Raw genomic sequence first — 14,293 nt, 5'->3', positions numbered from 1 at the left:
GGCAGCAGAGGAGAGAACATTAGAATCTACTTTGGCAGAGACTTGGGCAAGTATATGGACTAAAACACTTCAGTAGAGAAGAGTTTTGGATAATTTCATCTGAGGTGCCTAGGTCCTAAGGAGATAACATTCATAATCTTGCTATAAGTCTCATTTTACAAGCTAAATGGGAAATATTGTGAACAGTGGTAGGGTAAGGAGCAGCAGCTAAGTCAAAGAACACCCACTACGCAATCAGAGTCTGCCTCCTATTTTTATTTTTCGCAATCTAGATCCAAAGTGTGTCAGTCTGAGTTACAGCTTTAATCCCTTTGGTAGACTATAGGGAACTTTTCTTTTTACTTTACCATGCTGAGATCTCCATCCTACTGGGGAGATCCCCCTATAGTAAAGTACAGGCAACATTTCCCTATACTTTACCACAAGGAGGTCTCTTGCCCAACGGTGGAGTCTCCATGTGGTAAAGTATAGGAAAAAGTAAAAAAAAAAGTTTATTCAACTTGAAAAAAGGAAAAAGGCTGATAAAGGAATTTTAATATGTAAACCATTAATAATGTAAATTATTTTTATATATTTATTTTAATTGCAGAACGTATAAAAGCATGTTACAGCACTAATAACTAAGATTTTAATGACATAATAAATGATTTAAAATGTATTAAATTACATTAAAATTGTTTCTCAAGGTATAACTAAAAAATGAATTCAAAAATAAATTACCACCTAAATTTAAATAAAGTTTAGTATGCATTAATAGTTATTAAAAGTGATGTATAAAATTAATTTAAAGTAATTTAGTTATGTTGAACAGAATGTAGTTACATTCATTTTGAACATTATAGTTATTTATATTTTTAACTATCTATATTAATTAATTTACATTAACACACTTTCCTGTAAAGTTTTCTTTTAATTTCCTAACTACATCCATTTCGAGGGGAGGGTGTTGCAGTACCAGTTGGGCATGTGTATATTGGCCTACCTCGGTCTCCGAATTAGGGCACTTTACTACTGTTTTAGGTCCTATTTTAGCTGTAGCAACTTTAGAAGTTTCAGTGTGTGAATAGGAATGGGCCTACTCTTTTGTGGGAGGATAGTCGCCCATCACTAAACCTCTCTCTGACCTTCTTAACCCCTTCTTACTCCTTCCCTAATCCTTCTCCCCTGAACAGTAAGTATTCCTCATTTTCCAACCACTACACTCAGTCCCTCCCACATTTACTACTCAAACGTATACTTACGAGTGTGTGGGGACTCTGCACTTAGGACAGATATCTCCGCACAGAAAAAGATAGGAGAGGCGGGGGAGTAAAAAAACGCATGTAGGTTTGTGAAAAGCATAGTTTGTTTTGTCGTACTACAAAACGAACTGCAAAATGCAGTTTGTGAACAGGCACCCATCAGGCTTAAATGCGTTTTAGTGGATGGATTTAAGTGTCTCTAATGGATCGTAAAATGTGAATAAACAGCTTATTGTTAAAGCCTTCCAAACATACTTATAATAGTATGGCTCAAGACAGTCCGAAGTGTAAAACTTAGGTAACTTTTGAACAAGAAAAAGTGATATCACAAGCTTCTGGCAATATCTGCACTGAATGGTTACCGGCACCTTTAAGAATAGAGGGCATGTATGCCACATTCTACAACACACAAAAGCACCCACTATCAGAGGCTACACACGCACCATTAGGAAACCCTTTTGCACGGTATGAGGCAGAACGCACAAAGCTGAAGAATAGAAAGTGTGTCGTCAGGTGACCCTTATGTAAACATGTTGATTGTTCAGTGAAACATATGCTTGAATATGACCTCTGTGCCCACCCTTCATGTATATTTGGTGCAGGGTATACAATTAAATAAATATTTAAATCGCATTAACTGTCCGCATATTCGATCAGATTGATTTAAAGAATACCTCAAAATATAACCACGGAATTAACTTGGGTGGCTTTTAGTTCTGGGCTGCTTGACGGACAGTGGGAGACGGCCGGCATGTAAACCGTTTCCACAGATACTGCATCTGTACGGGTACAATTTATTTTATCATTTGTGGGGTGCATCTTTGTAAAATAGGTTAACCCCTGATTTCGGAGGTAAAAGGTTGCATAGATTCTCACATGAATGCCATAATGTATGCTGCTTTTAAGCTACTGTACCAAACCCCAGTATATTTACAGCATACAATGGGACACTATTTCCCATTTATTAACACCCGAGTTCCTGCATTGTAGAAAAAGTGATGCACTGAGCTCATGTACCTCCAATAAACCATCACAATTTTAGAAGAGTTTTGTTGTAAATTTAATATCACACCAAATGCAACATTTGTAACTCACGCTTGGTACTTCGGAGGATGTGTTGTCTGTTAGACTACACGTCGGAAAATCTGGTAAAAAGATGAAGAAGCACCCAGGTCAATACATATTACCCTAAGGACTGACAAATTAAAAGAACAAAGAGGAAGAAATCAGAAAGCCGAAAACCATCGACCTACAAGATTGTAATCCGTCAGCATTTAACCATAGTCTGCATGTAGGCATTAAGCAAAAGTAGGTTAGGTGGACTCTGGATAAAGCAGACATTTATTTAGAAAGGTATTTTTAGATCTAGTAAAAAAGTAGGTTGGATTGAAAACTTCATTTTTAATGGGTGTGTTTGACTGTATGATCCCTTGGAAAGATTCCTCCACGCAGCAGTTCTTTCACTTGGATTAGCTGTGGAATGAAAAACCACTTACCGTTAAAGAGTAGATTGCTGGTTCCACATTTTCAAGTTCTCGTTCCAAAGGAGAAAATAGCCGGTACATTGGGCAGTTTTTGTCCCACATAACTGGGGGCTTCAAAATATAACCACAACCACCATTCGCTTCAAACATTGCGGCATTTAAGTGCAAGGAAAGATCTGTAGAAAAACAACAGTGAACAATAAAATTAAGATCTTGGAGCAATATATTTTAGCTGGTTCTTTAATGCGAACTTTTCAGTCTCGTTTGTGACAGGATATATATTTAACTGCGAATATCTCTAGTTGTATGATTTTGAAAAGTACATTTAGCGTGCTTGTTAATTATCCATAACGAACAATTTCTCTCCATTTGTTTGACTTTCCAGTGACATCAGTCTCAGCCTTCGGAAAATTTGAAACTGTATGTATGTATCTATGTATGTCTCTACAGCGCAAACCTTGCGGAAGAATTGAATAGTAACCATTTTATTTACAGAAGTTCTCAAACTGGACATTAAATGACTGAATAAGTAATGTTGTAATGTAAGGTGGATTCGTAGAGCTCTGTTTGTGACCCGTGAGGGTATTCAGACGTAACCAGACGCTGGTTAGTTTTTGCCTGATTGTATGCTAGCATAAACTGAGGTCATTTTAGATTACAAATAGAAAGTGCCAAAAGATGAACAAAAACATAGTCTACTAGTAACATGGGATATTAGCAGTTGACTAAAAGCTGCACGTGCACACCGGTGGAAGTCGTCAATGCCAGCACCTATGTAGCACTTGCTGGTGTGCTTAGTTTGATTGCGCTTTTATGGGCCATAGTCTGTCTGGACCCTCGTTAATGTCATCTTGATGGCAACTGATTATTGTCTCCTTACTTGGTCCTGTATAACCTACAATGCAGTTTCGTTTACACCGGAGACCCCATGACTCATGATTCCCACCACATGTTCAGAAGATGCCCCACTCCTCACCAGTGTGCCAAAGAATCTTGAAAGTCGAAGATGGAACATTTTAAGGTCTAGTGGTAGACATTTCGAAGGAGGAGCATGCCAGGGAATTCAAAGGGTTAAGGACAACAGCAAGTTTCTCAATAAAAATGCTGTTCCTTCAAAAAATCATTACATTGCTGCATTCCATTCATCTTAGCAAACTGATCAAGAGGAACCTCACACTAGCAACACCTAAGTGATCATAGCCACTACCACAGCCACAACAGCTGCAACAACAGCTGCATACACATGAAGGACTACACAAGGGTGAACAGCTTTTATCAAATTGGTAATGGCGTCGGGCACCACCAAAGCAACCACAATCGCTAACACAAGAGGGAGAACGATAGCAACCACAAACGTAATAATAGTGTAAGCAGCAGCTGCAACCACACCAAAGAAAAAAGCAGTGTCAACAGCATTTATCAATGCAGCAACAACTGCCAGCGACAACAGCAGATACAATTGCATGGACTACAGCAGCAATCTTAGTAAGCAGCACAACAGCAATCACATTTGCTACTGTAGCACAGACAATAGCAGCAGCAACCTCAATACAGCAGTTCTCACAGCTGCCATAGCTGCAGTAACCACAGTATAGACTCAGCAGTGACCACAAAATCCACCATGGCAGTCACGAGCAACAACGGGTGCCAGAAAGGTATAAGCAACAGCAATGACTACAATTCTAACCACAGCCGTGACAAAAGCAATAACAGCCAGCACAACCAAAAGGACCCTTAGAGGAACAACAGCTCCAGCCATAGCAGAGCCAACAACTATAAGAAATAACAGCAAAGCAGGAAGAACTGCATCAACAAAAGTTGTAACCACTGGGAAAAAACTAAAGTGATAAACTGTATCCTTGTATTAATCTCAACCACTGAAAATCACACTGGACTACATTCCAGTCCATCATTTTTTGCTCAGTCTGTCACTATAGAAAGAAATGCAAATCAGCCTTAGTCCGGTTTCATTAGGAACAGTTCAGCATGAGCTGTTTTGCCAGAAAACACAAAACCAACCCCACCATACTGGTTTTGACCTCTTGAGCCTCATCATTGAGGTACTGCGTGAGTCCTGTAGCACCACCAGATTGGGACCTAGGTCTCGATACATCCACTGCACTTAGGGTACTGCAGAGGGAAAAATGAACAATTACTGTTAAAGCGAGTAGGTCTGGCTTTTTGTGCAAACATATGTTTACATAGAAATGCACAAATGTACACAGATTGTTTGCCCCATGTCTATGTGCAATGTGTCTCTTATGTCTGTGAAGTGCTTTTTATACCCAAAGTGTGTGCTATCATACAGCATGTTATACTGTGATACAGCACAAACAGTCTATCCTTATTTGTGCATGGCTGTGTTAGCAGGCACTAGCAGAAGAGAACAGTACAGGCAAGACATCATTTTTGAGTGTTAGTGTGAAAGGACAAAATTGTAATTTGAAATTTGGTTAAATACGAATGAAGCAATGACGTACCCTACCATAAGGGATAGCTGTATACAATTACCATCTGTTTGGTAGTTGAGGGCTACCAATTGTATGCCGTGAAGCCAGAACATAAGCGGGGGTGGATTTGAAGAGTCAATGCGAGTGGCAGCCGGGTATGTCCTTAACAGCTGACAAGTAGTATGTTGGATCAACTTCTGGGAATATCGCCTGCAAAGACGCTTGGCAGCATTCTCATTTAATGATGAGATGTGGTAACATCGCGGAGTCCTAATAATAGCACTCAGAGAAGTAGACAGATGGGATGGAGGAGAACAAGGTTCTTCCCAGTTCTGACGCGTGTCCACAGGTGCTAAATACATAAATAAATAAATAAATAGTCGGAAAATTATACAATTTTACACACAACAAATGATTGAATATTACTAATCATATTAAATTCATGCTTCTTCTTTGCAGGACGGTTCTATGCACATAGATAATTTTAATGCACTTGACTGCACAGTTTTGATGTTTCATAATGTGATGTAATCATTCATTATGGTGTATATGCAGAACAAGTCTCTTAAACAGAACTCCCAAAGGCTAGCAATGGCAATTTTGTTCTGTTCCTTTATTGCTTGCTCCCAATGACACCTCAAGAACTCAGTATTGAGACTAATCTGTTCCAATGTCTTCATAAATGCAGCAGAATACAGCAAAATATATTGAATGTCAGGCACAGGGGCCAGTTTCACCTCGCACAACCAGAACCAGGAATTCCTGCCCATGGGAGCTTGGGTACTGGGCCTGCCCAAAGTTCAGCCTCCACTGTGCATGGATGAAGGTCATATGCAGCGGGCACTGGCTGACTGAGGCAGGCTGGGTGCAGGGTCTGGCCCTTACGCAAACACAGTTGCACTTGGTGGAAGGGTATTCGTAGAGAAGTTTTCATGGCACGGACAAAGTGGGCAGTTGTTCCACCTTCTGAAGGTCTTTCTAGGAAAGTGAACTTTTACTCTATTGACCTCTATCTATTCTGTTTCTCTACCTGAACCTCTCTCCTGCTCTGCTTACCTCTACCTCTCTAGCTGGTGTCATATTAAGAATTTTTGGGATGACGGTAAGACATATTTCAACAGGTTTTGTGGGTCCCTTTTAAGTTTTGCATCACACGGTTTTTAATTAGCAAGAAATTAATAATACAATTTCAATTTGTTCTGTTTGAGGTCTTGCCTGGGGCCCGCAAAATCCTTAAGACACTGGCCACGTTCTGCAAGGGTTGGGGTGCTTGGAACAGTTGTAAGTGAGCAAAAAAGACAAAATTCATTGAAAAAATAAAGACTAAAGTGAAGTTATGGTAACACAGTTACATTTAAAACAAAAAAGAAATTAAGTAAAAAAACAGAGTTAAATTGTGAATTAGAATTGCAAAACCACTGAAATACACGTTAAGACTAGGACCACAATCTTTAACTCACTCACAATCCATGTAAACCATAATTTGCACACAAAATGCAATGCTTATCGCATCACAAAGTGTATGCCAATAAGAAATAATACCTAAAATCGGAATATTATTAAATAACAATGTATACTACACACACTAAACACGACTACATTCATAGTCTATTTCATAGTGTTAAGGGTAATGTGATATGTAGTCTCATCTGTAAGATTATTCACAACGTTTGTAATTGCATGTGTCACATCAACGGTGAGCTCATGAGCATTATACTTGGGTATTTAAGTTATAGTTACACAAGGTATCCTAAAACGTTGGCACAAATCGCTAATACTACCAAGATTGGTCAGTGTGTAAAACAAACGTATCTGGATATGAGTAACTGTCTTGAACGTCTGCTGCAAAAACAGATCAACTAGTTTATTGAACTCTTGGTTCTTCCAGAATAAGCCTTTATTTTCCATTGCACCCTTTTTTTAAATGGTTGTTTATCAAGAGAGGGGATCCATACATGTTTGGGGAAGCTACATGCTCTGCTGCTCCAGGCATTTATGGCTTCTGCTGCCTCTTTGAGGGATATTCACTCAACTGGGAGCTTCACAAGCAATAGGATTTCCATAGCAGTATCATTATCATTATATATGAGAACACAGTGCATGGTAGAGTGGCCAGTAATAGTTAGTGTTGTTTTGTTAGCGAGCTGAAAAGTGTGTGTAATGAGGTCCACTCCTTAGAATAATTTGAAGGTGGTGGATAAATTATAAATGAAAACTATAACTATATAATTTTAAAGTTTGTGTAGTTTAAATTTGGTTTGTATAGGGAAAATAACTTTTACCACCAATAACTAGGCTTTAAACTTAACCCCTTCGCTGCCAGGTCTTTTCCCCCTCCTGTGCCAAGCCTTTTTTTTGGCTATTTGGGGTAGTTTGCGCTTAGGCCTTCATAACTTTTTGTCCACATAAGACTCCCACGCCAAAATTGCGTCTTTTTTTCCAACATCCAAGGGATTCTAGAGGTACCCAGAGTTTGTGGGTTCCCCTGGAGGAGACCAAGAAATGAGCCAAAATACAGCAAAAAATTTGTTTAGAAAAATGGGAAAAAGGGCTGCAGAAGAAAGCCTGTGTTTTCCCCCCTGAAAATGGCATCAGCAAAGGGGTTGTGGTGCTAAAAGCACCATCTTCCCAATTTTCAGGAACAAGCAGACTTGAGTCTGAAAATCACATTTTTAACACAATTTTGGCATTTTACTGGGACATACCCCATCTTTACTATTTTTTGTGCTTTCAGCCTCCTTTCAGTTAGTTACGGAAATGGAAGTGAAACCAATGCTGGATCCCAGACAGCTAAACATTTCTGAAAAGAAGACAAAATTCTGAATTCAGCAAGGAGTCATTTGTGTAGCTCCTTCAAGGTTTTCCTACAGAAAGTAACAGCTAAAACAAAAAAATATTGAAATTGAGGGGAAAAAAGAGCCATTTATGTCCACGTTATCTTCTATAAATTTTTCCAGCTGTGGCAGATTTTTGAAAGCAATATACTGTTACATCTGCTGGACTCTTCTGGTTGCGGGGATATATAAGGCTTCTAGGTTCATCAAGAACCCGAGGAACCCAGAGCCAAAAACAGAGCTGCACCTTGCAATGGGTTTTCAATCTATACTGGGTACACAGCAATTCATTTGGTGAAATATAAAGAGTGAAAAAAAGGTATCAAGGAAACCTTTGTATTTCCAAAATGAGCACAGCGTCAATTACGCTGTCAGACGAAGGAAAGTGTCCCAGGATGTTCATGACCTGAATGCCCTCTACCCCCTTTGGGTCTAAGTATAGTTTATATAATGACCAATGCCCATTTGGAAAGCAACTCTGATGTAATGCTTTGTCTCAGAGACAGAAACTGACTCCTGGGCTGGCAAATGCAAGTTCGCATATCATGTTCTGTGCGTCCTAGCCTAAACAAAAAAAAAAAATCAGCTCAGGTGGACCACACAATTTGTGTTAAAGGACTAGCACATCCACTCCAGAAACCCGTCTTTGACCTCATGACAACAGATTCAAATTCCACCATATCCACTCAACTTCAGCTTACTGGAGTCAATAAAATGTGAAAAACTGAGGTAACAATAAACATCTGTTATTTAATGCCAAGATGCTCCGATGGGTGAATGAGCGCTTTACAAATACATGTTATGTTAACAAGATTTGAGAAAACAAAATCCTTTAACCAGACCATTTATGGAAGGGCCGAAAGATGTAAAACTCCATTCTCTTATCTATTATAACTCTTCTGTATCATATAACTTTTAAAGGGAACTGAATACCTTTCTTTCTTAACATTTCTAATTGCATAAAAATACCACCAAACTTAGTTTATGGCAATTTGTAATATTGTTGTGTTATTTGCCATATTTGCAAAATTCAGGATAATTGTCTATTTGTATATCTGCTATCAATTGTTGCTTGTAGGAAACTGCTACTATATAAAGGCAATAAATAAATCAAGCAAACAATAAATAAGGTAGAAAAAGGGAGAAGAGCGTGTCGAAAAGTGACCTTTTCAATTTTACCCCCCACTGCTGTGCAACTGGCAACATGTAAGTTTGTGGATGTTCACAAACTTGCTGCCCCATAAGTAATGTTACTGAAATAAAAAAATGTTCATCTGAGAAAACCCATTTTGACTGCAAAACCAACTTTTGTGAAGTCAAAAAGAGGGGTTGCTCTTTCGCTGCAAAGTAGACCCTAAGTTTTCACCTAGAAACAAAAACATCTACTGCCAAAATACACGTCTTCCTTCCAGCATTCCAATCTATTTTTAATTCTTACACCCACCCACCAAAACTACTCTCCCAATAAACTGGCAGAATGGAATAACATGTTTAAATTGAAACTGCATTAAAAAAAACAGAAAACATATAGGGGGTCATTTTGACCTCGGCGGTCTTTTTCCAAGACCGCCGAGGGACCGCCGTGCGGAAGACCGCCAGTGGTGGTGGTTTGCCCCTCACCCTATTATGACCGTTGGCAGCTCTCCGTCCTTTTACAGACGGAGAGCCGCCAACAGCCATACTGGCGGGCGGCGGGGAAGTGGAGGTTGCTCCACCTCCACGCCAACAGAACCCCGCCCAGCGAATCACGTCCTGTGATTCGGCGTGGCGGTGTTCTGTTGGCGGTGTGGTGTCGGCGGAGCAGCCCCCATGGCTCCCGTCCCCTCCCAGGGGATCGTCGGACCAGGTAAGTCGATCGTCCGTGAGGGGGGTAGGGAGGTGTTGTGTGTTGTGTGCGTGCATGGGGGTGTGCGTGTGTGTATATGTAGAAGGGGTGTGTGAGTGCGTGTATGCTTGCGGGGGTGTTGTGTGTTTGGGAATGAGTGCGTGTATGTCTGTAGGTATGTCTGTATGGATGTGTGTGTGTATGTTTGAATGTGGATGTGCGTGTCTGACCGTGTGTGTGGATGTTTGCATGTATGTCGGTGTGTGTGCATGTATGTGTGTTGGTGGTTCCTGTGTGCGTGTTGTGTGTGTATGAGTGATGTTATGTTGGGGGTCGGGGTGGGGGGTCCTGCCACCTTTGGGGGGTGGCAGGGGTGGTGGGGGGGGGGGGGGGGGTAGGGGATGAAGTCGGGGTGGAGGAGACCCCTATCAGTGCCAGGGAAGGAATTCCCTGGCACTGATAGTGCTTACCGCCATGGATTTCATGGCGGTTTCAAACCGCATGAATTCCATGGCGGTCAGCCGGGTCCAAATACCGCCGGCGGTATAGTGACTGCCGCCGGGCTGGAGACCAGGGTCTCCAGCCCGGCGGGCAGAATGGAGAACCGGCGGATGACCATGGCGGTAACCGCCATGGTCATAATACTAGAAAAAAAGACCGCAAGCCTGTTGGCGGTCTTACCGCCGCTTCTCTGCCTTCCGCCAGGGTCATAATGACCCCCATAGACTCAAAAACATCTACCTTCAATTTAAGCAAGTTACTTAGTTTTGATAAAGCGCTTTCTGGTGGATACTCTATTTAACTGCAGATTCTTCACCATTCTTATTTCCAGACTGGATCCAAAAACCTTTACAGCAATTGCTTCTGTGCACCAATAAGAGTCCCCACCGAACTCTGATGCAGCATCATCCTGCCTCCGAAGTGACTGTGCAGAGTCATAAATAGGCACCAGCCGTGTGTACCAATGTCAATTTACAAAAACAAATTCCACGCTCTTAGACAGTTAGTAGTGGTAACAGATTAAAATCTTGACAGTGTGCAAAATCTAACACTGTATCTTGTTAACACCTAAAAGTCCGCTTACCAAAACAAGAAGAAAGGAGGGGGGGGGGGGGGGGCATGAGGATCTGTGGTTTGATATAGTAACCACCAGAAAGAGCAGAACATTTTAATTAAGGTAATAAACTTTTTCTTCTGATAGATATTTCTAATTGCAGATTCACAAATCTTTGAATAGATACCAAAGCAGTGCCTTCCAAAAAGTGGAGGGGCTGAGAAATGACCTTTACACCAGGAAATCTTGCAGGACCAAGCGGGCAGAATGAACCTCCCTGAGTCAGGGTAGTAATGCCTGGAGAAGGTGTAAACAGATGGTAGCTGCCCTGCGCCGCACCACCTTTGTCTAAAGCCATCCTGGGGGCCTTAGCTTTAAAAGAGTAAACCTGAAGGTCTTCAACAGGCTCCATCTTGGCCAAGGCACAGCACATTTTTCTGCAGACAATGATCCATCTGGAAAATGCCCATTTCGGGAATGCCCTTCCTATTTTAACAATAGAGAAGTCCTAGAAAAGTGGATCATTCAGCAAGCACTACTTCGTCAGACTGATATTTAAAAGCTAAGAGCTCTATTGGGTTCCATCCAATGAAGTCTCCCTTCCTCTTTAGAGTACTGTGGCAGAGAGAAAAAAAGTGGGGGACGTGCTGAACTGCCGCAAATGGAAAAGCAACAGCACTTTCGACAGAAGAGATAAATCAGTGGCATGTACTAGCTTGCCTATAAAGGTTATATACAGTGGTTGATGGTGGTTGCACTGGCAGTACCTGCAGTACATTGACAAGGCGTGTGGAAGTAATCCCAATTAGGAAGACAGTTTTACCTGTGAGTAACCACAAAGAAAAACTGTGCATAGGCTTATCAGAGGTAAGAACCAAATTAAGGGCCCACCGAGGCATACCAAAAAACATGAGAGGAAATATAAGGAATGCCCTTTAAAAAAAAAAAGTAACAAATGGTGACATGGTGACTTAGACAGAGAAGGCATAAAAGGCAAATCAGAGAAGGGCCAAGAGAGCTGACAAATAACTTTTAATTGTACCCATGGCAATGTCTTGCTGGGCCAAAGATGAGAAAAACAGAAGTACATAAGAATGTTTAGCCTGCAATGGATCGACCAGAGTCCTCCTCAAACTAGGTCACAAACTTTGCTCAACTCCCAGAAGAGATCGACTTTGTGACAGGGTGGTGAGCAGTCAAAGTGACATTCAACAATTCCTCAACCAGATCAAACATGCTCAGATGGCTTCACTCAATTGCCACACACAGAGGTGTAGGTTGTAGTGGTTCGGAAGTAGAAACTGTCCTTTGGTTGCTAGAGCAGGGAAGGTCTTCCTGAAGAGGTAGATGGAGTAGTGGTAGCCAGATGCTCAGACTCAGCAGATTAGAGTACCAGACTTTTTTAACCCAGTAAAGGCCTCTTAGGATCAGTTGAGCCCAATCCCTCTTGACTTTCTTCAGAAGCCAGGAAATCAACAGCAGAGGTGGAAAAGCCAAATGGAGGCATCAAATCAATCTCTTGTGCTGTATCCTACACAGACAGACTCAAGGCCATCTGCCTTCTATCAAAGGCAACACTGTGCAAGTACAAGTTCCGATGAACATCTCAACATCAATGCGGTACTGCAAAAAAAACAGGGAGGTGTGGGGTCACGTGTGTCGTGCCAGGTGGTGCTGTGATTGTGACACTGGTTGGACCTGCATGGAAGATTTTTGACTGTCAAGCATCTGTCAGGGTCCCTGGGTGCCAGGGCGAACAAACTCAGCAGACATCACCTAGCCATCCTTAGATAGGGAGATCATTCTGTTGCAAGTGAAGTTGGTATCCTTCATCTACCTTGTGATATAGGGCTGCTTCATCCAACATGGGGATCTGGAGCTCTGCTCACAAAACCTTGTTCGTTCCTCATCAACTTTCAAAAGAAAAAATTACTTACCTTCGGTGAAGATCTTTCTGCTGGATACTTAATCTACTTGCAGATTCCTCACTTTGAGTATTCCAGGCATCAGATTGAATCTTTAAACTTTTAAAAAGCTCTCCAAGTTGGTAAGGGGTTCTGCCTCCAATTGCATACCAGAAACGGACACATCTTGTTATCACTGGAGCCATAAAGGTCTCCCACCGGCACCCTGATATCATATTCCCTCCTATTTTTACACACCTTTGAGGCAAACATGAAGAGAACAACATTGGATTGCCTAGGTACAGTACAACATCCAGACTGGGACCTTATTACTGTAACTACATTAGCAAATCAGCCTTCAGCAAGGGCAGAAGGCTAGGGTCAGTGAGGAATAAGCAGGTGCACAAAGTATCCACCAGAAAGATTGCTACCAAAGTTTCCCCAAGCTAGTTTAACTAAGAAGTCATGAAGGACTGAACATGTGCAATGACCTTTTCTCCACATCTCCAAATTCAAACAGTAATGCTTTGTGTAGGTGAGGAGAGAGTTCCAAGTTGGTGCTTTTCAGATTTCTGCAATTGTGACTCCCCTTGCCTGAGCAGAAGTAGAGGATTTTGCACTGGTGGAGTGACCTCTGATGCCCTCTGAGGGCTCCTTGTTGGCCAAGGCATAGCATATCTTGATGTGTCAGATGATCCACCCTGTAACACATTACAAATGTGAGAATGAGGTTAAGATCACATTGAGGCATTATCAAAGAAGAGGGAACACGATGATGAGGTCATTCAGAAATCTCATGACTACTGGTGATTTGAACAGGGACAGTTGGTCTAGAAGACAGATATAGGCTAACAAAGTGGCTAAACAGCCCTTTACCATTCCCACAGCACACCTTTGTTGAGCTAATGACAGGGCGAAGCATAATATTTCAGACAAACAGGCCTTAAGAGGGTCGAATGAAGTGTCTGTGCACCTTTCGACAAACCTGTCCTATCACCCAGAATATACAGTTTTGGTGAATGTCTGAGCTCTTCAATTTCAGGAGGCAGAGAAAATTCCTGCTCAACATCCAGACCTGAAGGTGGAGGCTCTGGAGGCTGGGGTGCAAAACCTGCCCAAACAACTGCAAGAGGAGATCGATCCTGTGAGGTAGATGGAGCAGAGGGCACACAGAAAGGTGCATCACATCTGCATACAACATCCTTCTCAACAGTCTGGGGCAAATAAGATGATTTGGGCCTGGCCACAGCAAATCTTCCTCTGTACCTGAGTAATCAAGGGTATGCTGGAAACTTGTAGTGAAACAGAAAGTTCCTCTTTAAATGAAACACATCTCCCGAACCTCCCTGCAATGGATACTGGAGAGCACAGCACCTCAAACATTATAGTGAGTGGCAAAACGACCACCTCAGGTGCGACCCAGACATTGAAGTTGTATTGGACCGCTTCTGGATGAAGTCTCCACTTGTGGTACGCAAGGTGATGCAGACTCAATTGGTTT

General features: G+C 41.7%; 1 protein-coding gene across 4 annotated transcripts in view; it reads right to left on the bottom strand.

Annotated features, from left to right (window-relative positions):
* The window catches only part of PLCE1 (phospholipase C epsilon 1), an 848,028-nt gene that overhangs the window by 142,865 nt on the left and 690,870 nt on the right, over positions 1 to 14,293 (bottom strand). For all 4 annotated transcript variants that reach the window (XM_069239847.1, XM_069239849.1, XM_069239848.1 and 1 more), the window contains 2 exons: positions 5,237 to 5,527; positions 2,738 to 2,901 (listed from right to left, as the gene is read on the bottom strand). In XM_069239847.1, the coding sequence (XP_069095948.1) occupies positions 2,738 to 2,901; positions 5,237 to 5,527 (455 nt within the window). The remainder of the gene's footprint in view (positions 1 to 2,737; positions 2,902 to 5,236; positions 5,528 to 14,293) is intronic.

This window comes from Pleurodeles waltl, chromosome 6, assembly GCF_031143425.1.
Source record: "Pleurodeles waltl isolate 20211129_DDA chromosome 6, aPleWal1.hap1.20221129, whole genome shotgun sequence".
NCBI lineage: Eukaryota > Metazoa > Chordata > Amphibia > Caudata > Salamandridae > Pleurodeles > Pleurodeles waltl.
The sequence above is the reverse complement of the archived record's forward strand: the minus strand, read 5'-3'. Positions and strand labels throughout refer to the sequence as shown.